The following is a 26,034-nucleotide window of genomic DNA, read 5'->3' on the forward strand; positions in this document are numbered from 1 at the left end:
GGGGGGGGCTTGAAGGGGATTCCCTTCCAGAGAAAATTCCAACAAAAGACAACATTCTCCACCCAAAGTGTGTATACACATCATTTCATCTGTTCAAACAGTTCATAGCTGAGTGACTCTCACAAGTCTATTTGAACAAGGATTTTAATTGCATATGATACTCTCTCTCTCTCTCACACACACACACACACACACACACACACACACACACACACACACACACACACACACACACACACACACACACACACACACACACACACACACACACACACACACACACACACACACACACACACACACACACACACACACACACACACACACACACACACACTGATTGAGGCAGGATGGAGTTAAAACAGTTGTTTGTTTGATCTATCAATTAACAACCTAATATAACAACAACTTACAACACAATGGTCTTATTCTATCCTCTCAATATCAACACCAGTTGCAGCCCTGATTAAAGTGAGTGGTAGAGTTTTAGTCGAGACAGGGATCGGTATCGTTTCTCATTTGAAATGCCAAGCATTACCAACATTGACAGGCAAGGAAATGATTATCGTACACTAGTATTCTTTCAAGAACTTGGGAACAGGTACGGGGAAAACACTCACTGCATGTATTCAAGTCATGCAGGAAAATACTTTGGTTGCCACTTGTATTATACAGCACAGTAATGTTTTTTCTAATGTAGCAAACGGGTTTAAGACTTGGTTCTCGCAGTTAAGACTTGGTTCTCAAGTGTTATTAAATGTATAATGTAGGCTGTCACCCATAGCCGTCCTGTTCTGTGGATGAGTAGCCCAGTAGGAGAAATGCTTTATTATAGTGCCTATTTCTCTCAAGATATGTTGTTACCCTTGTCAAGCACTGGTCCAAAAATGGCTAGTTTGCAGTGTTTTATGAGCAGCGGTGGAAAAAGTACCCAACTGTCATACTTGAGTAAAAGAAAAGATACCTTAATAGAAAATGACGCAAGTAAAAGTAAAAGTCACCCAGGAAAATTCTACTTGAGTAAAAGTCTAAAAGTATTTGGTTGAAAATATACTTAAGTATCAAAAGTAAATGTATAAATGATTTCAAATTCCTTACATTTAGCAAACCAGATGGCACCATTTTCTTGTTTGGACGGAAAGCCACGGGCACACTCCAACATTCAGACATCATTTACAACGAAGCATGTGTGTTTAGTGAGTCCGCCAGATCAGAGGCAGCAGGGATGACCAGGGATGTTCTCTTGATAAGTGCGTGAATTTGACTCTTTTCCTGTCCTGCTAAGCATTCAAAATGTAACGAGTACTTTTGGGTGTCAAGGAAAATGTAAAAAGAACAATATTTTCTTAAGGAATGTAGTGAAGTAAAAGTAAAAGTAGTCAAAAATATAAATAGTAAAGTACAGATACCCCCCACAAATACTTTAGTAGTACTTTTAAGTATTTTTACTTCAGTACTTTACACCACTGTTTATGAGTGTATCCTGTATTCTCTTATAATTCTATTACCATACATTACCTTTGTCCAGCACTGGTCCGAAGATGGCCTTGTCGTTGATGGTGGTGCAGTTCCAACGACGGCCCCTGAATTGATGCTGGCACTCCTGGATGCCGATCTTCACACCTTCTGCCACACTGGGCATGATCTCCACATAGTTCCGGCAGAATCGCAGCTGCTTGGGCACCAGGCCAGGAATGGAGCCGCACAGGATGGGCTGGGAGCCCAGGGACGAGTACTGGTGGCCCACCGCTAGGGACCTGCATGGGGAGAGAGGAGGCAGTGACATGATATACTGACTGCTCGTGTGTGTCTCTCTTTCTTTGTGTGTTTATGTTGTGTTTATGTGTGTACGTGCAGTGTGTGTGTGTGTGTGTGTGTGTGTGTGTGTGTGTGTGTGTGTGTGTGTGTGTGTGTGTGTATCAGATGTTACCATTAAGCATCAATGCCTTATCCCTCTATCTATCCCCTCTGTAGCCACCTGGCCTTTGTGTGGATTTAAACCGCAGTCCCAGTGCTATACCCCACAAAGGTAACCGCGCCACGAGGAAAGATGAAAGTCCCCCCGTGAACCCAAAGTGGTTCATAGACCTCTAGGTTGACAACTTGGAAACTCCACCTTGTTATTACAGAAAACCACAACTTTTTTAAAGTGTCCACACGCTAAACAGGCCCTTGACTTAGGGTAATGAGAGTACAACTGTACATTGAGACTTCAGACGGATGTATTAATTACATATCTATCCATCCATCCCCCTTTCTCTTTGAGGACGGATATTCTGGGATGCAACAAGTGCAAACTTGATTGTTCTCTGATAATATCTTTCTGTCTGTGTGTTTGTGTGTGTGTGTGTGTGTGTCTTTCAATTAAGGTGTTAACATCGCTCGTAACCATGGAAATGTGACAACTATCTCGGTGCTGTGTCATCTCATGTTATGTCATTGGTACTTTTGAAGAAGACTTTTGAAGCAGCATGCTGTAATTGTAATTGTTTGATCTAAAGAACGCACCAGTGAATCTAGCTCCAGTCAGTTTGTATTTGCACTGTTTTGTACAGTGGCCTACTACCGTCAGTGGGAGGGTCGAGAGTGGGAGGATGACAACCATCCAATGAGGATAAAAGGAAGCATGTACATAAGCATGACATGAGATTAAATGATGGCCACTATGTTCTAACAACAGCTGATACACGTTATTGTCCCCACGGGGGGGAACTATTTTGGACACATTGATAGCAAATATATGTCACTTCGATTATCCATTCCACAATATAGGTGCTTGGTTGATATCCTACTGTATTTCACCCATGTATTACAATATATTAATAAGATACACTCAGACCACACTCATGCACTTCCACATCAAGCTTTTAACATACAGTATTTTCCTTCACTCCTCACTCACTGTTCCTCTGCTCTGCTCCTCATAATCCATCACATTGTTTTCATTTAGCCACCATGCATTTATTTCCATTCACCCTCTCCCAGAGTACTACATACAGTTAGGGTTAATTCCATTCCAATTACTATCCATCGTTGTCAGCTCAGGTAAATACAGCTCATAGAGACGATAGGATTGGATAAACCTCATTCTATGAATGGGATTGTTATACTAATCAATTCACCATGAATAAAAACGTATTATATTACAACCGTAACATAACCTTTGATCTAATAACTGACTTCCTATTGTCATTGGCAAGGCAACTACTGCATAGTAGCAACAAGTTCCTTGTTGGCACTCCAGTCAACAGCTCCTTCTGCAGTAAACTCAGTCCTCACTGAAGCTGCTATTGATGACAGTAATCTGGCGATCCACGTCTGAGTGATTTGGCCATTATGACAGAGACAGACAGTGCAGTGTTTGTTTGCACAGTGATCTGCTCCAACCTCCAACAGTAGAACAAGGGAATTTTACACTCATCCAAAATAACAGGAGCTGGACAAAAAGAAGATCAAGTACATAGAAAGAAGGGATATCCGCTCACTGTTTTTGACACTCCCAAACGTGGCTCCGACAGTAGGCCTCAAGCCAGAGCAGGTGGGAGCAGGCAGGACTTGTGCAGCTCAATTATCTCACTATCTGTTGACCTGGGCAACGATGTTAAAGAAGTAATCACTCTGTGATCACAACAACAAGATTATCATACAGAGCCAGTGTCTCACCCCAGGCATTTCTAAATTCCACTCTAAAAAAGAGATGATTTAACCGTATCACTCTACACTGAGAGGTTTACCAGAGACGTCGTAGCATTGAGATCGTCATTAGAACCATCTTACGATGTATCTTTAGTAGCCAAACTGTTTCCCAGAGGCTTCGTTAGTAACGTTGCTCTTAAAAACGTTTGCACATTTACGAGTGATCCAGAGACTTGTAGAGCAGCTAAAGTGCATCGTTAGATGCTTTTTGCCCTTCCGCGTGACTTTACTCACAGAAGATCTCCGTTAAATATATAATCAAGATGTTTAGGCTAGGCATCTGTCTGACTGTAAGCTCCAATAACTTCAGAACGAAGTTGACTACTAATACAAAGTGCCAAAGTATTTGCAATTACTACAAACAAGTGACAGACAACATAATGCTTCAAATGAAAACGGAGAAAACGACATTAAAAGATAAATTGGCTCCATGGGCCTATATATTTCAATCATATGAAAATCATATTGAGTTTTATTTTTGCCACTAGGCTACTGCCTGTCATTTTTGCCTCAATATGCTTCATGATGTGTGACAAGACGTGTGCAATTAGTGCATTATTATTGGCTAAGCATGTTAAGCCGCCTCAATATTTGTAGCCACAGATTATAATACGTGTCTAAGAGCTGATCCGTCGTCAGTACTGTGGAATAATTCTAATATTAAGGTAAGATTTGAGTGGAGTAGGCTGATCCGAGAGCAGTGTTGCTTTTCTGTCGATCCTACCAGTGTCGACAAATGGCTAAAGACGCACTTAGCGAACGTTCTCTCTGCGTGCTTGTTCCTGGAAACACTTAAAAACGTTGCCTCGGAAATAACGATGCGACTGGTACGATCATCGTAATGCTTAAGTTACATTGCAACTGGAGAACCGAGACCCAGGTCGTCCCTGAGAGACAGGCTGACCTTGTGTACCAGACGTTTGCGTCGCAAATCAAGTCAACGTAGCAGATATATTGTTTGCTCTAACAAATGAAGCTTAACTGAATACACCCAGTCTCATGCGTCTGCCTTCAACCTCTTGTCTGTAGCCTACGTACGTCAATGGGTTACCGAGTAAGTGTAGCCATTTAGTACTTTCCAAAGTATATCCCCGAGCAAATGGCGGAGCAATGTGTCATGCTCACTTTAAAGGCTTTCCCATATTATTTTCCTTGGCTCAGAGACATGACTAGACCTCTGGTTAATCATATATGAGAAATACAAAAAGAAAGACAGGGGGGAAACAGGCTCTAAAAGTGTCTGAGAGGATATCAAGTCCTCACGGCCTGCATTTTGTCTGCAATACATATGAACGAAAGCAAGCACGTCAGTAAACAAGGAAACTCCTATTCCAAATTGACCTCTCTTTGGCGCTTGTCAATCCGCACCCTAAGGCGCTAAACTGAGCACAGCAGACCTCGCACAACAGAAACCTGAGTCCACATCACAACCCACCGCAGACACTTGCTCCTAATAGCCATAACATGTAGAGCAGGAATGTGATGACTTCTGAACCATGCCAAGTGAAACCAGCAACACAAGTACAGCCCCCTCCGCGAGTGTGAGCAGATAAGATCTTGTCTGGGAAAGACTGAGGGAGGAAGAAGGGAAAACAAGTGGCACAGCTTTTAATTTGACCTGTAGACGTTCTGTTCTGCCAGGAAGAACTTGTGAATGTCTCTGTGGGTGTTGAGTGAGGTCAGCAGGTGTAAGAAAACAAACAGCGGCATGGTTCCAACCTATCCAGCTAGCTACTTAGATACTGTACTACTGTATATGTTTTTATCTCACGATTGTGCTGCGCTTCTTTTTGTATTGCATTATGCTGTTCCCCATGCCTGATAATATGGTTATACTATTTTAGGTGTTACCTGTTGATTCATGTTTGACCATGTATGAGTAGGGTTAAAGCTAGTATTGTATGACTACTGTGTGAGTGTATACTGTAGATGATCAGATCAGAACAGGCCAGACAGACAAACAGAACCTGCCTGGACAATACACACAGTCATAAGTCTCAGGACGTACAGGCGCGGCACTAGTTTCAGCACAGAGGGAGTGGGGTGCTCTCGAGGCGCCATTCTGACCAGATCATTTAAAAAATGAATAGCCGATATGGCCGATCATAAACGCAAATTAGGCATCAACACTAAGGATGTCAACAGTTAACCGTTAGTTGGTTAACTGCTGAAAATAAATTTGACAGGTCAAGCTTATCGGTCTACAGATTAAATTGCATGATTTAGTGGAATTAAATGTGTGTCTTTTTGTTAGTTCGTCATGTTTCTAATTTATCACATGCGCATCGCATACAGAGCCTATTGGAAAAACCCTGTCTCGTAGTGAGCGCTCACACTGCCCAGCTCCTCAAACATCTGTTCTTATAAACCCAGTCTTTGCAAAACCTTTCTACGTGCAATCGTGCGCGAAAACTGAGTTTTGATTTCTAAAAATAGGAGGAACCACCTTTCCATTGCTACTGGGCCTATTTTACATACATAGATAACAGGGATAATTTTGACCCAAAAAAGAAACTATTGGAAAAAGTAACAATCATAGCAAAATATCAAACTTTAGTGACATGTAAATAATGTTATCTGAAATAAAATATAACCAATACATTTGATTAGCATATTCTGGAAAATTGAAAATATATATTTTTCTCTTAATAAATAATGAGCATCTCTTTTCCAAAGTGCAGTCCACACTAGTACTAAAAAGCTGATTTACCATAATTTGATAGTAGTATCATTTAGTTTTTTGAATTTTGAAACAAATATGAATTGTGTCTTATTTATGTGTTAAAAACGGGGCGGTACACCAACATTTGAAATATACTTAATTTTATTTACAAAAAATGATTCAACCATTGATCCTGAGAGATAATGACCAAAAATATGGCTTAGTTTTTCTTTATTTACTTACCCCACAGCCAGCATTAGCATCGCTGCTAGTGAAACAATGGGAGTGGTAGGGCCTATGGCAGGAAGCTTCAAAAAGCATGCACAAATCCTCAGTCACTTCAAACCAAATGTTATAACAACCCAAATACCATAACAAGTTGCACATACAGACTATTAGAGGATAGGAATTCTGGTATTTATATAACATTTTCCATAGAATAACAATTTTTTTCAGAGGGTAGCTGGTTTCTGCATTACAGTTCTACCAAGTATTTATACCACTGAAATATTGTAAGAGCTATTTTGACCTCAACTAAGCAATACCCCTTGATTTATTCCACATTTTGTTGTGTTAGAGCCTGAATTCAAAATGTAGTAAATTGATTTATTTTCTCACTTATCTACACGCAATACACCATAATGATATAGTGAAAACATGTTTAAGAAATTTTAGAGCATGTATTGAAAATGAAATACAGAAATTTCTAATTTACACAAGTATTCACACCCCTCAGTCACTATTTTGTAGAAGCACCTTTGGCTGCGATAACAGCTGTGAGTCTTTCTGTGTAAGTCACTATGAGCTTTCCACACCTGGATTGCGCAACAAAAAAAACTAAATTCTTCAAGCTCTGTCAAATTGGTCATTGCTCATTGCTAGACAACCATTTTCAGGACTTGCCATAGAATTTTTCAAGTAGATTTCAGTCAAAACTAACTCAGCCACTCAGGATCATTCACTGTCTTCTTGGCAAGCAACTCCAGTGTAGATCTGGCCTTGGGTTTTAGGTTATTGTACTGCTGGAAGGTGAATTAGTGTCTGGTGGAAAGCAATCTGAACCAGGATTTCTTCTAGGATTTTGCCTGTCCTTAGCTTAATTCCATTTATTTTTTATCCTGAAAATCTCCTCAGTCCTTAATGATTACAAGCATACCAATAACATGATGCAGCCACCCTTATGCTTGAAAATATGGAGAGTGGTACTCAGTAATGCGTTGTATTGGATTTTCCCCAAACATAACACTTTGTATTCAGGGCAAAAAGTGAATTGCTTTGCCACTTTGTTTTGCAGTATTACTTTAGTGCCTTGTTGCAAACCGCAATGCATGTTTTGGAATATTTTCATTCTGTACAAGCTTCCTTCATTTCACTCTGTCATTTAGGTTAGTATTGTGGAGAAACTACAATGTTGTTGATCCATCCTCAGTTTTCTCTTATCACAGCCATTAAACTCTGTAACTGTTTTAAAGTCACCATTGGCCTCATGGTGAAATCCCTGAGGGGTTTCCTTCCTCTCTGGAAACCTGTATCTTTGTAGTGACTGGGTGTATTGATACACCATCCAAAGTGTAATTAATAACTTCACCATGCTCAAAGGGATATTCAATGTCTGTGTTTTTATTTTTACCAATAGGTGTCCTTCTTTGCGAGGCATTGGAAAACCTCCCTGGTCTTTGTGGTTGAATCTGTGTTTGAAATTCACTGCTCGACTTAGGGCCTTTACAGATAATTGTATGTGTGTGGTACAGAGATGAGGTAGTCATTCAAAAATCATGTTAAACACTATTATTGCACACAGAGTGAGTCCATGCAACTTATTATGTGACTTGTTAAGCACATTTTTCTCCTGAACTTATTTACGCTTGTCATAACAATGGGGTTGAATACTTATTGACTCAAGACATTTCTGCTGTTCATTTTTAATTAATTTGTAAAAATGTTGGGTTATTGTGTTAGGCCAGTGACAAAATCTTAATTTACATTTTAAATTCAGGCTGCAACACAATAAAATGTGGAAAAAGTTAAGAGGTGTGAATACTTTCTGAAGGCACTGTATATGACTCTGTTTACACAGGTAACCCAATTCTGATCTTTTTTTTCTTTTGACCAATCAGATAAGTTCTGAAAAATATCTGATGTGAAAAGATCTGATGTGATTGGTCAAAATAAAAAATATAAGCATTGGGCTGCCTGTGTAAAAACAGTCAAATAATCCTACTCACTTTTGAAGCACATCTCCTGTTAAAATACATCACTTTCCCTTTTTTTCTGTGCCACCAAATGTTTGCATATACTGCGAAAGTTGCCAGGTTGTTAGTAAGGCAGCACGATATGGGAAAAAAAGGACTGTGCTGTGATGTCTTACATTAATTGTGTGTCTTTCTAATCGCATAATATCCACAGTTTGTAAGCTAGCTAGTTGGGCTCCTGAGGTGCACAGCGGTCTAAGGCACTGCATCTCAGTGTTAGAGGGGTCACTACAGACACCCTGGTTCGACTCCAGGCTATATCACAACCGGCCATGATTGGGAGTCCCATAGGACAGTACACAATTGGCCCAGCAATAATAATTTCTTCTTTACTGACTTGCCTAGTTAAATAAAGGTTATTATTTTCCTAAGAGTATTATTATATTGTTGATTAATTGACTATAGCATATGCAATGAAATTGGTCGCACTTTAGAGCCCTGTCTCTGCCCCATGGCAAAATGTGTAGAATTGCAGGAAATTAACTCAAAAACGTAATTTTTTCCCTCTACGCCATCAAGAGGGGGGCCACTAAAATATTTTCCCCGCCAGATAGGGGGTCCCCCAAACAAGATTTCACTGAGGGCCCCCTAACGGCTCGGGTTGGCTTTGGTTGAAGGCAGTCTACATGGTGAGAAGATATACTTAATTGTTTGAATCCTGGAAGTTTAACTTCCTAGCCTATTTACAAGGGATGTCTTACCTTGCTTCAAAGTAGCCTAGCCAAAATCCAACCGTAGAAAGATTTAGGGAATTATTGTATAGGCCGTGGCCACTCCGGAAACCTCTTTGTCAAAGATAAGGATCTGGATCATGTTCTGCGCATGTGTTATTATACGCACAATTTTTTTTATACTGCTGCTGACACTGCCCCAATCCTTTGACGTTTCTCTCTTTACTCACCCTCTTCTTAACCATGATGACGTAGCCTATGTGTCTGCCTTATCTTTCTTAACAGCTGAAATAAAAACCCCTGTGGCAATTTGAATGAACATTCCAAAAGAGATATAGCCTATTATGAAGGCTACAACCTTCTCTGTCTGTTGCAATGAATATTGCAGTTGCACAAGCAGGAAGCAGTCCCTACACATTGCAAAAACAGTAATTGTTTTGTGTGATGACGTAGGCTATAGTTGCTGCCATATTGTAGCCACTAGCCACAGTTACTGAAAAAAGAACACCATTACTTTGACTGCCTGTCTACCTCCTGCTGAGCGAATGTTTGCAATGATGATGAAAAAAATAACATTACAACACTAATTAGGCGTCACTCCCCACTTGAGTTTTGCATTGGGGTAAAAACGATCTGTGTTTTAGCAACACAACACACAACACACAGGCTCTAAACTGCTATTTAGCTTCTCAATGATCATGGAAGTACAGCACGAGTAGGCTACCTGCTGTAGCTGTTCCACCTCTGGGCAGCGAAGGTTCTAGGCAGCCAAGCATGTATCCGGACTGGTAACCAGAGTCTGACAGTGGGCAAGTTTGTTCTGCATGTAGCCTAACAAAAGACATGTTGACCATGTCTTTTGTGTACAACATGGAGTTTTGTAGGCTACACCAGACAAAGGCGTACATGGCTGATCAAGGAGGGGGAAGCAGCAGCTACGTAGTCAGCATTGTGAGCTCAGCTACATAAAACAATCTGGAAGGAGAGGGAGACGGTACGGAGTGGGCAGCAGCTACGTAGTCAGCATTGTGAGCTCAGCTACATAAAACAATCTGGAAGGAGGGGGAGACGGTACGGAGTGGGCAGCAGCTACGTAGTCAGCATTGTGAGCTCAGCTACATAAAACAATCTGGAAGGAGGGGGAGATGGTACGGAGTGGGCAGCAGCTACGTAGTCAGCATTGTGAGCTCAGCTACATGAAAACAATCTGGAAGGAGGGGGAGACGGTACGGAGTGGGCAGCAGCTACGTAGTCAGCATTGTGAGCTCAGCTACATAAAACAATCTGGAAGGAGGGGGAGACGGTACGGAGTGGGCAGCAGCTACGTAGTCAGCATTGTGAGCTCAGCTACATAAAACAATCTGGAAGGAGGGGGAGACGGTACGGAGTGGGCAGCAGCTACGTAGTCAGGATTGTGAGCTCAGCTACATAAAACAATCTGGAAGGAGGGGGAGACGGTACGGAGTGGGCAGCAGCTACGTAGTCAGCATTGTGAGCTCAGCTACATAAAACAATCTGGAAGGAGGGGGAGACGGTACGGAGTGGGCAGCAGCTACGTAGTCAGCATTGTGAGCTCAGCTACATAAAACAATCTGGAAGGAGGGGGAGACGGTACGGAGTGGGCAGCAGCTACGTAGTCAGCATTGTGAGCTCAGCTACATAAAACAATCTGGAAGGAGGGGGAGACGGTACGGAGTGGGCAGCAGCTACGTAGTCAGCATTGTGAGCTCAGCTACATAAAACAATGTGGAAGGAGGGGGAGACGGTACAGAGTGGGCAGCAGCTACGTAGTCAGCATTGTGAGCTCAGCTACATAAAACAATCTGGAAGGAGGGGGAGACGGTACAGAGTGGGCAGCAGCTACGTAGTCAGCATTGTGAGCTCAGCTACATAAAACAATCTGGAAGGAGGGGGAGACGGTACAGAGTGGGCAGCAGCTATGTAAAAAAAATTGCGCACATGCGCAGAAATCTCAGTGACTGTAGCTATAGCAAATCGGGATCCCGAAAATCTGGAACCCCACTCTGTATTTTATAAAGACTTCCTGACATGCCATTGAAAGCAACTTTTCTCTCATGTTCTATTGGTTTTCATATCAATGTTTTTTCTTTGTCCAGAGGCCAAAGTCACAATCTTAGTCATATTAGCAACCCATCCTATTTGCATCTTTAGACTTCACCTCTTTCAATGTTTCTAATGGAGATTTTCACCTCTGTCACATGAAACCACTCGTATCAGTTGAGCTTTAGAATGGTGTTTTCCGATAATTGCGTTTTGGTTCAAGGCCATGCAGGGGGCCCCTCAAGGGGGTATAGCGACAGACACAGCTGTACATTGCTTTATAAAATAACCAACACCAGCTCAGACAAATTCCAGGATTTGATGAAAATATATTATATATTATATAATATTTATCCATTTTGCTATGATTTATAGTGTTAAATATTGTTTTTTCTTTATTTCTATTTTTTTGGATCTGCAAGAACAGGGGCCCCCTTACAGGGCCCCTATAGGTGTGTGGGCCCTAGGGCGGTCAGACCCATGGCCCTCACGCTAGCTCTGCTTCTGAGGACGTCCTATACAGGCTGAGTGATTCAGGTCACCTCTATTACTGTTAGGAAGTAGGAGGAGAGGAAGTGGGGAAAGCTTCAACCATATGATTTATGGATTTATTACAGAGGTAGACTATGGAGTACATGGTGTTATTGAGTACTAACAAATACATATTTTACATGCTGTACAACTCCATTTAAGATATATGGAGTTTGTGGTCTTAAGTTGAATGCAAAATGTTTTCATTTATTAGTAAATTGTTCCTCCTTGTAATTCCTAGATCTAACTTCTAATGTGAACTAAATTCCTCTCTGTGTTCCTGTCTCTATAATATAATATGTTGTCTACCAGCCTGGTCTCAGAGCAAAACATATTATATTTTACAAAAATCTGTGCTACTCCATTTAGTATGATATGTTAATGTACATTAGGTTACATTACTTGATCTGTTTAGTATGATATATTATGTTCGATAAGACAGTAGGTTAGAAACAAAAGGACAGTGTTTGGTTAGGGTGGCTGGGTGGGTGTATAACGCAAACTTCTAGCAACCCAAAGGTAGGGTGTTCAAAACTCATCTTAGACAGCGCAAACTTCTAGCAACCCAAAGGTAGGGTGTTCAAACCTCATCTTAGACAGCGCAAACTTCTAGCAACCCAAAGGTAGGGTGTTCAAACCTCATCAAAGACAACGCAAACTTCTAGCAACCCAAAGGTAGAGTGTTCAAACCTCATCAAAGACAACGCAAACTTCTAGCAACCCAAAGGTAGGGTGTTCAAACCTCATCAAAGACAACGCAAACTTCTAGCAACCCAAAGGTAGGGTGTTCAAACCTCGTCGCAGACAGCGCAAACTTCTAGCAACCCAAAGGTTGTGTGTTCGAACCTCATCACAGACAACATTAACATTTTAGCTGATGTAATGTAACATAACGTAAAGTAACATATCATACTAAATGGAGGGGCACAGATTTTAGTCAAATATAATTTGTTTTGCTCTGAGACCAGGTTATGTATACTGCCAGCAGCACCATATCACCAAGTACATTTCTGGGTATGTGTGAATGTGCTTAGCAATTAAAAGTGATTCTGATTACAAAGGTTATTTCTATTTTCTCATAGGTAAAGAATGAATCATGTGTCTTATACCAGATTCCTGTAATGTTCATTACCACTTGCCACTGAGAAGACAAAAACCTTTCCTCTAGGTGAAACTCAAACAAAACCAAGACGATTGAGGATTCATATAAACCTTGCCTGTGTTGTCTCCATAAACAGTAGCTGCATGTTATCATCAGAAATACACACACAAGAGAAAATAATAGATATCATGTTTGATTCTAGTCTCAGTCAGTATAGATCTTTCCTCCTCTCATTTAACTGAATCCAGACTAGGTTTAATGCATATTTCAGCAAGCCCAAGCAGGGTACCGTAGAATTACCACTTTACTCTTGCAGGCCCTGGGGCTTTGGAGCCGACTTTGACATCAAGAGAGCACGTTTGGGAAAAGGAATGTGCGGCAAGCTTTCACCTCCAGGTATTTATCTTTTAAGGTGGGGTGGGGTGGTGTGTGTGTGTGTGTGTGTGTGTGTGTGTGTGTGTGTGTGTGTGTGTGTGTGTGTGTGTGTGTGTGGGGGGGGTGGGGGGGGGGGGGGGGGGGTGCAGTCAGGCTGAGCCATGACAGGTCGAGGAGTTAGAGAGACATGAACCTGTGTTGGTCGAGACCCACATCCTCAGCCAATCCTCCACCAATCCTCAGCCAATCCTCCACCATTGTACATTCTAACCATTCTAACTCCAAGCAGCGTTCAGGCACCAGCTTCTGCCAACAAACCTCCACAAAGCGACTTTTCATCATAATAATATCTGTCAGTTCTTGGATGATTGACAGTTCTTTGCAAAAGTAAAGACACGTTTAGTGAGAGGAGTTAAAAGGTGCTTATTGTTCAACAGCAAGGTGTTATGTAAAAAATTGGGTTAACCCTTCGGTTGTGTTCGTTTCATGTTAATTAATTCTGTGTTCCCGGTCCAAAATAACCGCCCCATTACAGCTGATTATAAATCCATATTTATACATATATTATCACCTAATGTTGTGTTAGATCTTTTTATCAACTTAAGTTCTTGTGAACATTACAGGTTTTGAACTTCTATTTGCTATTTATGGCCTGTTGGCCTCATTGACCTGAGCTCATACAACTCGATTTTGAGTAAAACAAAGCATAATGTATGGATTATTTTGACTATAACAAATACTCAGATGAAACATATTGTGCTATTTATCACAGACTACTTTGTGTCAAAGTTTAACAAGGACTCTCTCCTCCTCACCAGTGTCATGATCAAAGATATGATCAAGAGCCTCACATACAGTATATAATTTGGTCATTGTGCCACAGAATGAATTGTGAGCAAGGCCTCAATAAGCTTTATATACCAGAGCTGCAAGAAAAGTTCAATATATTATTGAAACAATGTTGCGATTGTTTGTGAGAATGCCAACAGGTGTGGTTCCCGTGGGGGAAATATTCTATTGGGGAAAGGTTCCCATGGGGGTTGCCATGGAAGCCAAGAAGGGGAGTGAGGTGTGTGTGTGTGTGTGTGTGTGTGTGTGTGTGTGTGTGTGTGTGTGTGTGTGTGTGTGTGTGTGTGTGTGTGTGTGTGTGTGTGTGTGTGTGTGTGTGTGTGTGTGTGTGTGTGTGTGTGTGTGTGTGTGTGTGTGTGTACTCAAACACACATGCATGTGGGGGTCTGGGAGAGGAAGTGTGTCAATTTGATGAATGGGCATGTGCCTGAACTCAATTTTATACACTAATTGTAGTCTCACCCATTCATTTCTAATGACCGGTCAATTTTGTGATGGAACCTCATGGAACCTTATGACAATCAGATTAATTGAACTACATTTTTCAGAGAGAAAACTTGTAAATCCATCCAATTCGACCGGAAAACAGCAGAAGGGTTAAGTTACAGTACCATGAAACACAAGCCTATTTTAGCTTCTTATCTCACTCTTTAGTGAGGTATCTAGTTTCCATTAAGCCAGAATGAATCAACACTCAATATAACATAAAGTATGCAGAGTTCAATGGTGACTTCACTTCAGCTTCTTATAGCCTGGTGCTGCAGATTCAGCTGAGCTTTGTTTGTATTGGTAGGGGTGACACAATAAGCCCAGAGAACGCTCAGCGGCGTCTTTGGACTTGCTCGCCTCTATTTTGCTTTCGTCGTTGCACTCTTGCCCAGATTGAATCAGTGCTCTGACCCACCCACCAATAGCAAATCATAAACACACAAGTTGATGACTTTATTTTGGTGCCAGAGGCTGTTTGCTGTGACCAAATGGAAGCCTGCCATCTTCTGTCAGTCATCATGACTGGTTCTGGTGTTTTGATACAATCTTGGCCCCACAAAAAAGAAATTCAAAAGACAGCTCTTTTATGATCGAAAAAGAGAGGGTGAATGACTATGTACTGTGGGTTGTACATAACTCTGTCACTTTGATTCTGGTGGAACTCAGGGAACAACCCTCTCTGTCAGCATTGTATTAGACCAGTGTTTCCCAAACCTCTCCTTGAGTAGCCACAGCTAGTTCTACCTACAGTGCCTCCAGGAAGTATTCACACCCTTTGACATTTTCCACATTTTGTTGTGTTACAGCCTCAATTTAAAATGGATTAAATTGAGATTTTGTGTCACTGGCCTACACACAATACCCCATAATGTCAAATAATACTCATAATATCGTTTAACATGATTTTTAAATGACTACCTCATCTGTGTACCCCACACATAACATTAATTATCTGTAAGGTCCCTCAGTCGAGCAGTGATTTTCAAACACAGATCCAACCACAAAGACCAGGGTGATTTTCCAATACCTCGCAAAGGGCACCTATAGAAAAAAGGAGACATCGAACATCCCTTTGAGCATGGTGAAGTTATTAATTACACTTTGGATGATGTATCAGTACACCCAGTCACTACAAAGATACAGGTGTCCTTCCTAACAGTTGCTGGAGAGGAAGGAAACCACTCAGGGATTTCACCATGAGGCCAATGGGACTTTAAAACAGTTACAGAGTTTAATGGCTGTGATAAGAGAAAACTGAGGATGGGATCAACAACATTGTAGTTACTCCACAATACTAACCCCATTCACAGTGAAAAGAAGGAAGCCTGTACAGAATACAAATATTCCAAAACATGCATCCTTTTTGCAACAAGGCATTAAAGTGATACTGCAAAAAATTGGCAAAGCAATTAACTTTTTGTCCTGAATACAAAGTGTTATGTTTGAGGCAAATCCAATACAACACATTACTGAGTACCACTCTTCATATTTTCAAGCATAATTGTGTCTGCATCATGTTATGGGTATGCTTGTAATCTTTGAGGATAAAAAATAAACGGAATGGAGATAAGCACATGCAAAATCCTATAGGAAAACCTGGTTCAGTTTGCTTTCGACCAAACACTGGGTGATGAATTAACCTTTCAGCAGGACAATAATCTAAAACACAAGGCCAAATCTACACTGGTGTTCTTTGCCAAGAAGACCATGAATGTTCCTGAGTGTCTGAGTTACAGTTTTGACTGAAATATACTTGAAAATATATGGCAAGACCTGAAAATGGTTGTCTAGCAATGATCATCAACCAGCTTGAATTTTTTTTATAAGAATAATGGGCAAATGTTGCACAATCCATGTGTGGAAAGCTCTTAGAGACTTACCCAGAAAGACTTATAGCTGTAATCACTGCCAAAGGTGATTCTACAAAGTATTGACTCAGGGGTGTGAATACTTATGCAAATTAGATATTTCTGAATTTCATTTTCAATAAATGTGGAAACATTTCTAAAAATATGTTTACACTTTGTCATTATTGTCTGTAGATGGGTGAGAAAAAGAAAAAAAAAATCCATAAAGTTTTAATTCAGTCTGTAACACAACAAAATATGGAATAAGGCCCAGTGCAACCAAAAACTTGATTTCCTGTGTTTTATAATATATTTCCACACTATGAGGTTGGAATAATACTGTGAAATAGTGAAAATTATGATAATTCCCTTTTAGTGTAAGAGCGGTTTGAAAATACATTTCTGCCTGTATTGGTGGGATTCTGTGTTGGCCTTCCATGGTGACATCACTATGCAGTAAATGAGTTAATAGACCAATAAGAAAGGTAGTTCCAAACCTCTCTGCCAATAACAGCTAATTTTCAGTTTTCCCCTCCCCACTCAGACCACTCCTAGACATTCCTATCAAAATTATTGTTTGAGAAATTGCCCTTTGCTAAAAAGCTCTTTTTTGTAGCTTTTTTTGTAGCTTTTTTGTACGGAACTTAATTGTTACCCAGAAATTATTTGATATTGAGATAAAAACGGCTGATCAATGGCTTGATGATTATCACCAGTTGAATCGGGTACTGGTACTGGTATAGATCAAATAGGGGAACGTCTGGGGGATACTCTAAGAGAGGTTGGCGAAAAACAGAAGTAGACCATTAGATTTCTCCCCACAGAATGAACCCATCCTGATTTTGGCCAGGCTTTCCCAGCCCTGGGTCTAAGAGTAGGAGTGCTGATCTAGGACTAGAGAGCCCACCACTGTTTATGATGGATTTCTGTCCAGCTGAGCATGTAATTAGATTCTCATCAGTATTACCACCAGGAGACCTATTAGCTGAAATAAGTGCAGGACACAGCATCTTTAATATTTCATAGGAAAATATTGATTTGTTGAAGGATGCGGTGTGTGATTGGTGAAATGCAAACCTGTAGTAAATTTCTTGGGACTGAGGATCTCAGATCTAGGACTGTGTCTATTCTGTAGCATCCCCTATCTTCTGGCTCTAATGCCTCTGAGCTGCAGAATCTGATAAATGTCTGCCCTCTCTAGGGAAGATGAGTTGTTCAACAAGAGGGTTCCACAAGCCTTTCTATAAAATCCATCCTAAAGGTGAGTGAATGGAATTCACATTCATCCAATATTCCATCCTCCAACTGCACCTTTCCATAATTTGTTCTTTCTCAGTTTGATCAGCTGACTCCAACAGTCCACCTAATGCCCAGTTGGCTCAAATCCCACTCTTTTCTTTCATCATTTTTTTTTCAACAGAAATCAATCATTTATCAATTAAAGCTCCTCCAATGGCCTGTCAGTCAATCTACTTAAATTCCAAATGTGGCTTCAATCGTGATAATATTATAACATGCAATAGGCCTACGCAATAACTCGGAAAACAGTTCATATTTTGTCAAGAGATGACAACAGACAGCTCTTATCTTTAAAATAAAACATTCGGTCAACGATGGATTATTTAGAATCAAAAGAAAATTACAGTTGAAAATCACCCATCCTAATTTCCACAGTCTGGGAATGGGCAATTGGGTTTCATTCATTTTTCAACTGACCCCCAACTCAAGGCTTGAAGGCATCCCTCACTCTCCTTAGGCCTACTGCTTAACACAATAAGATGTCAAAGGGAATTTGACTGTTTGGGAAATGATCAACATCAGTGTCATAAGAAGACCAATAAATGACATTTGATTATTTGTCTATGGAGACCAAATAAAACTGTAGTTAATGAAGCATCGTTGAAAGTGGCTGAATCAGTGGCTGAAGCTCTATCCAAATAATTGTAGTATAGCCTCTATCTCATGGGGTGACACAACTACATTGCATAACATAACTGATAGGCCGATTTCAATTGAATACTTGGGAAATAATCAATATTCTTAATAGTGAAATCCGTTTATTAAATGTGTGTTTAAAGGATTCATTACATGATATCGAAAAAATCATTGAGATTACTAGGAAATGTACATTTTGCGTATACATTTTCTGATGGAAGTAATAATGGGAAGGAAAGTAAACTGCACGTATTTTGTTGAATTATGATTCCACATTATTCCTCTTATTATTAGATATTAATCGCATTCAAATAATAACATAATTAATTTTGATTCCCCTTTTCCCACTGCCTCTCTCATAAACGAATGTATTCTGCACCTGCCATTAGGCCTATGTCTATCATCGAATATTGAATCAAGTAGAACGGAGCATCACCTCTTTTTAAGTTAATCAAATCATGCTGAAACTAGTTTGCACAAAAATGTTTTACTTTGCATAACCAGTCTGTGTCGGTATTATACCCTTGTTTCCGCACTGTGTCCACTTTGAAATCAATAGTGTCATTGACTCACGTGCATTTTTTTTTCTTTCATACAATTTCACTTGACTAGCTTTGTAACCCATCTTCACGATTCCGTCTCAGCTTGTTAACGTCGATATCAACTGTCCGTTGACAGGGTCAATTAGACCGGTATGATAGGCTACAACTTAATTGCCAGGGTGACCAGCGTTGGAAACCACATGCTGATATTAGCCTATCCTTTCAAAGAAACCAACTGAAAGCAACAATAAATTAACATAACGTACTGTATATTGTTGAAATAACAGGTAGGCATAACAATCCTATGATATTGCAGAATTTAAGTTAAAAGTAGAGTGAAATGTAAACTTACCACCAGATAGGGTAACTTGGTATGGCATGCGTAAGCCCACAAAGAAACAGGAAACATCCAAGGTATATCATCCTTAAAAAGGTTTCGCTAAACATCTTCACCAGATACACGCGCGCTCATACGCGCACACTCGTTTTTCAATGAGAGAAAAAACTAAACAATCTGCGCTGCTTACCAAAATGTCTCACCTTGTCCTAAAACTAGTGATAGGTTAGAGAAACAGTATTTTGCGACTAGTCACAGGAGCCAAATATTAAAAGTTAAAACCAGCTTGCTTTTAGGACCCAATCAGCAGGTACTGCCAAAGGGGAAATTCTGGTGATAGCTGTTCGTTCCCCTGCGCGCGCTCTTTGCCTGAGTCAGTTAGGCTGAACGCAAACACAAGAATGAGCCCATTTTAAGAAGATAATGTTTTAGTGCTCATTAAGACGTGGTCGCATTGGCATGCTGTGTGTGATATATAATGTTGTTTAAAGGAGAAGAGGGAGGGTCCGAGGTCTTTTAAATAGACATCGGAACCCCCGTGGATTGGGTAGCTATAACAACCTGTCCGGATTTCACTCCCTGGTTTGAAGCTGCTAAAATGCAGAAATAAATATGTGTGAATTGCTTGAGCCCCGCTATTCAGTTTTCTAATCCTTCATTTGTCCCCTGTATGTCATTATGGATGCATCTACATACACCTGAGAAGTTGTTTTGTAAGTGATGAGCTGAGTACTAAAAACGTGGAACTTTAACTTGCAGATGTAGTTATATCATTACTCCCAAATTAGTACCTCAAAGCATATTTGCATGATCCTTAGAATTTTCCTTCTACTATTATACCCATTCAGATAGCCTATGTTATAGAAAAAATTGATGTAACGAATTTGGGTTATTTTTGAAAGATGGTATATGTAATTATATCCGTCAGTTATCCATTTTATGTGACTATATTTTGTCATTTTCTGCAGCATTTGACAACATGCTTACTTTTTACACATTGTGATATCGGTTGTAATTGCGATGTTAGGGTTGCTTGAAAGCTTTTGGTTCTTATCGATTGACTTTCACATAATTAATGCCATTTATCTAATTTATAATGACAAAAGTATAGGCCTACAAGAGAGAAATGCATTTCGGGTGTACAAATAGTATCATCAAATATCTGCAAATAAGGAACCATCTAATCTGGAATCGAATATTGTTCACTTTACAGATTAGAATATAATTTGTACTATTGGCGAGATAAACCATACATTTAAAAAAAATGAACTGTCCATACGCGTATGTCGGGCTATCTATGTACTTCAAGTCTTTGCAACATGACGTACATATGCTTGCCTGTCCCTAGCTGTGCTGAGTTTAAATGACACGGTCTTGTATTTCCTCTCTCTCAATGTCAAGTGGCTGTTGATATGTGATCTAATAGGAAGTGGACTAGTCCTCATTCCCCATTGATATGCACTCACTGATGCATATCTTCGTTCTAACTATATTCTTGCGGTGATTGTTTAAATCAATAGCTTACCATCGACCTATAGTTGCACGGACTGTCATGTTAAAGTGAACTCACACTGAAATAAGCTTTGAATTGACGAGAAAGGGGAACCAAGTTGTAGTAGACTACAACTGGCTAAAATGCCAAGCAAATGGATTAAACTCAAATCCAATGTCACCCATTTAAATTATATATTTCCTGCAGCAGTTTTATCCCGTTTTACACATTTTCTATACACAATAAACAAACGGACATTTTTGAAACCCCAATAAGATACAATTTTTTTTGTGAATCCAACATGAATGAATTAAATGACGGACTTTATTCTTGTTCATCAATACGTTTATTATGGATGTGTTGCCTTATACACATGTATGTTGGTTAATATAATGTGATACACAATCACATTCATCAATCAGTTGATTCACGAATTCATTAACTCCACCCCTCACTCACTTATAAATGTATTTCATTATCATTTCAAAAGCCCCCAAACCCCGAGCCATCAGAAGTAGGATGAGCCGTCTGAAGAGGCACTACCCCCAGCTACGTTACATTCTCAGCGTGAAACATTTGGTTCTATCGCCATCTTGTGGACATTGAGCGTGCTATGAACTCAGTGCATTTTTATAAGGAGCAGGAGGGGCACAACCACTCTGCAGACAGACAGGGGACCAAACGGATCAACAGCTTTTATCAGGAAGATAATGTCACTGTAGTAGGACCTCCAGACATACACTGCTTACAACGGGCTGCAGAAACGTTCGTCTTCTCAATGATTGCTCTTGCATGCACCCTAAACTGTCTTTATCCAGTACACTACAGTTGACCACTTGATTGACTTAGAATGCTTTGTGGTTTAGTTCTGATGAGCCAAGAGGGTCTTGTTGATAGACAAGACAATAGGTCACAATTTCTCCGCAGGAAAGTGATTCCTTCCTTTACTACTATTTATCAAGACAAAATAATTTGTGTTGAAAATTGTCGTTCTTGCTCTTGGTGAGTTATATTTAACTATGAATACGCGATTAAACACCATATTTCTGATACTTTGAAATACATCTATAAATAGCCTCTCTTGAAACGTAGTTTGAAGCCAAGGTGGTCAGCAGCTGCAGCTAGAGAGGGCTACAGGTGCAGAGAGAACCAGGTGCCAAACCTGCCTAGTATAGAAGGGGAAATGTGGAAGCAGGCAGAAGGAAAGGGGTACTGACCATATGTCAATGGGTACTGGCAGGGAGGAAGTGTGAACGATGCCTTTTTTCCAACTGCTGTCAGCATTGGCATGCGGTCTAAGTCAGGGGTGGTGAGGAAAACACATGTCTTCTCAGTTTACAGTAATAGTATGGCATGTCATGTGAATGTCTGTGCAGTGTGACTGCCCAGCCAGGTGACGATCACACCATTTATATTGCATGAAGTCTGTGTGATATGATTTTGCCATTATTAGTCTTTAAGAATCAGCTTGCATACAAGCACAGCGAAATGTCAGATTGACGTCATGGTCGAAGTGTTGAACCCTCCAAGTCCTAGCTGCCCCTCAGCTTTACTAAAGAATGATGAACTGAGTTGAAATAACAGATCAAATCATGTTTCAGATTACCAGTCGTTCTTAGTATAGTTAGCTACAATGTAGTTACTTTTTAATATACACAAACCGTATCGGTGCAAGTTGATTTAAAGTGTGACCCTGTCCTCTCTTCCGTGGGCGTCATACATCCGTCTTTGTTGCTACTTTTCCGGCAGCAGCAGTGCTAGCCCATTCCGTTTTTCCTCAGAGGGGAACAGAAGCGACATTGTGTCAGTTGGCCATTATGGCACCTCTATGTGGTCAGGGTGACCTCACTGCCATGATGATGTCATCCAGCATGATGTCAAGGCCAAGCCATGTCCATAGCAGTGAGTGACCCTGGCCAGCCAGCCCTATATGTATCCCTGGTTGCACATGGCTCATTCAGCCTCTCGTTGACAAAAGACAGCAGCGCACACTATAATGACACGACTTTAGAAAAATCGAATCAATCATACTTTTTATTTTCATTACTAATGTGATTCTTTAGCTGGGGCATGAAAATAAACGTTTACACTGTGTTATTCAGACATGGAGATTTAGACGCGTTAGTTGATTCCATAGACATACTGTACACATGTTCATACACATCATTAGTTTATTCTAACAACACGATTCTTTGCATTCATTCAGAGCGCCTACAGTCAATCCGTTATGCATTTACAGAACAGTGACATGCCACTGTTATTTAACTATAACTCACAGGTGTACAAAGTAAGAATTATTGCAGTGAGGACATTTTTCTCTTTCTTTTCCCGGTTTTCATTTCTCTCTGCAGTTTGACGGTCTATTAATGTTCATGTTTCAGTCTACATTGACTCATAGACTGGAATATCTGCTTTATTTGCTATCCAGGGAAAATAACCCAATAGCTGGGTGGGCGATCTGAGTATTTTTGTAGCGCACACGAATAAGATTAATTGTGCAAGTATGTCAACCACTAGATGTCAGCATTGTGTAATGAAATGATAGTTTTACCTCTCATTGAGTATTGTTCTGTTGTGTTTCCTTGTCTAGACTATGTTTAGATTACTGGCAACAATTATCAGACATAAAACAAACAGATCTGACAATCAATAGTGGATAATTAAGTATTTTCTCATTTCCTTGCAACAGAGTATGTTCTCTAACAAAGAGATATTAAAGTATGATTTTTTTTTACAGACAAGATAACAAAACAAAAGGTCAAGCTACAAGTCTAGCCAAACTGCATGTCAATCACCAACTCCCCAAAATTGGTTTCAGGTTCAGTTACAAAACCATACTTATGCAAAATCAGCATTCAAACACAAACATTGACAACTACAACGGCAATTGACCAAGATGTGTACAGTGTCCCATCTGAGCTGTAACGGCACGGTCAAATGTTTCTTGTCTGGAACACAATTCCACTATGTCCTGACTGTGAGTGAGTTCAAATGCAGTCAACAGGAACACATAGCAGCGGGCCAGGCCAGGGAGACACAACCTATTGATTAAATACAGCCAGCCATTCCTCCAGTGCTGCTGCTCTGTTTACATTACAAAGTTCCCAAGGAAAATAGAGAAGGGAGTTAGCTGTGCCTTGATAAGTGTCAGTCTAAGTCAGGACACACCCCAGGAGAAGCTCAGATCACACCTGGAAACTACCCATCAATTTCCCCTTCACTTAAAGACATGGGAAACACTGCTCCTTCTCGGCAGGATAGGCGCTGCCATTGGTGTTGGCACCACTATGTCTCCCTCTGAGGTCCGGCCCTAGCCTTTTGAGGGTCCTAGGTGAGATTTGGTCGGGGGGCCCCTCTACCTTGCGGGCAAAACATTTTAGTGGCTACCCTCTTAATGGAGGAGAGAAACGTTTTAAGTTCAAAGGGCTAATTGAGTGACTGTCAGTGACTGACAGAATATTAATAAGACACATCATTGAAGGTGACCTCCACTCTGGACACATCCTCTCTGGACAGTCTCTAGGACAGTAGAGTCACCAACATCTGTGGACTGGATGTGTATGACATCATACTATGTCAGGACGGATGGACAAGGTCGTGGCCGTTGTACTTCCAGTTTCTGAGGACTAAGGACACAAATTGACAGGCAGGCATGTGTGTGTGTGTGCGCACGCATCTGTGTATGTGTCAGGATGAGCTATGATCCGGATGGGTGGGAAGGGAGGGAAGCTGTAGGTAGCCTGTATAGCCTCACTCCGCCCATTGCTGTGCCCTTCATCTGCAACTGGCCTCAACTCATTGCTATGCCCTTTATCTGCATGTGTCGCCTTAGCCTTGGCCTTTGATCACTGGGCTCTTCCTCTAAGGCAATTGGACAGTTGTGTCAGAGCTGAGGTCACAGATAAAGCAGTGGAGTGTCTGAACAGGAGATTCAGTCAGTGGAGGTTTTGACATCACAGGAACACCCTCCCTGTCAACTCAGGACAGAATGGCTTTCATCAACTGCAGCTTGTCAGGACGGACATAGGGAGCAGGGACACAGGCATCTCTCCTCCACGTATTCTACCTCCCTCTCGCTCTTTCCCTCCCTCTCTCCTGCCTCCCTCCCTCTCTCCCTCCCTCCCTACAGACAATGACACTATCTCCGGGTCATCCCAGGTCATCATTGCTGACTAAGAGAGACACCAATAACCACAGCAATTCCTTTAGTTATTCAAAAAGGAAAAATAAAACAGAATCATGTCAACACCATAACACATTCCAATGGATACACATTAACTCTATAAAATAAAATAAAATGACTTACTGTTTAAAATCCCACAATGTTCAATGCTTTTTCCTGTTTAAAAAATGTACTTGGGGGCTCAAGAGAGTAAAGGCAAATAGCAGATCATGGAGATTTGTTACTCTGTATACATGGTTTACCCTGAGTGTTCACTGTTTGCTTGACAACCACTGAACTGATCATATCTTGTGGTTTTGGTGCATAACTGAATAATATCTAAGTCCGATGGGGGTCAATGCAAATTACAGACTGTATGTTCTGGGTTTATAATGCACAACGAGTAACACTTGCTTGAAACGGAATGTAGTCAATTGAGTGAATTGTCCATTTAAACAAAGCCAAACATTAAGATATAGTGTTTTGTTAATAAATAGACCTTTGAAATACGACATCAACTTGTCAAACATACTTTGTTGTTGCGCTTCCTAGGCTAACCCGCATACAGTGTAATTCTCTACTGTCTACGATAACGTACTGAAATATGGACTTTGTTGAACTAAGATCAAACTTTACTATCATGAGGAAATGTTTAATCTCGCAATGTTGATGTTGTTATTCTTTGCTTAGGAAGAATAACAAGGCAAAGAAAGGCGAGCACTTTCAGTTGAACTCAACCCTCCCTCAAAAACATTGCAGTGCTCCATTAGCGAAGTCTCCATAGCAAGGTGTCATTTAAACAGGGATTTTCGAGAATGGACATGCCACTACATGCACATACAATTTGGCTCAAGTATGTCATAACATTTCACTAGAAAATGTGCAGGGACCATAAGTTACATGTCACAAATGAAGTCTTGGGATTAAGTTCCATTAAGGTATTCATTGGGACTGGAGAGCTCCCACTTTATGCTGCTATATAACCTACTGTATTATCTTAAAAGCTATAGACAATCTATATATATATATAT

General features: G+C 40.5%; 1 protein-coding gene across 1 annotated transcript in view; it reads right to left on the minus strand.

Annotated features, from left to right (window-relative positions):
• LOC139559987 (protein Wnt-3a) overlaps positions 1-19,598 on the minus strand; it is a 33,151-nt gene extending 13,553 nt beyond the window's left edge. Inside the window, exons 1-2 of the mRNA XM_071376497.1 lie at positions 19,365-19,598; positions 1,519-1,757 (exon numbers count right to left, since the gene is read on the minus strand). Coding sequence (XP_071232598.1) covers positions 1,519-1,757; positions 19,365-19,459 — 334 coding nt within the window. The 5' untranslated portion in view covers positions 19,460-19,598. The remainder of the gene's footprint in view (positions 1-1,518; positions 1,758-19,364) is intronic.
• Between the last annotated feature and the right edge of the window lie 6,436 nt (positions 19,599-26,034).

Source organism: Salvelinus alpinus, chromosome 30, assembly GCF_045679555.1.
Source record: "Salvelinus alpinus chromosome 30, SLU_Salpinus.1, whole genome shotgun sequence".
NCBI classification, from domain to species: domain Eukaryota; kingdom Metazoa; phylum Chordata; class Actinopteri; order Salmoniformes; family Salmonidae; genus Salvelinus; species Salvelinus alpinus.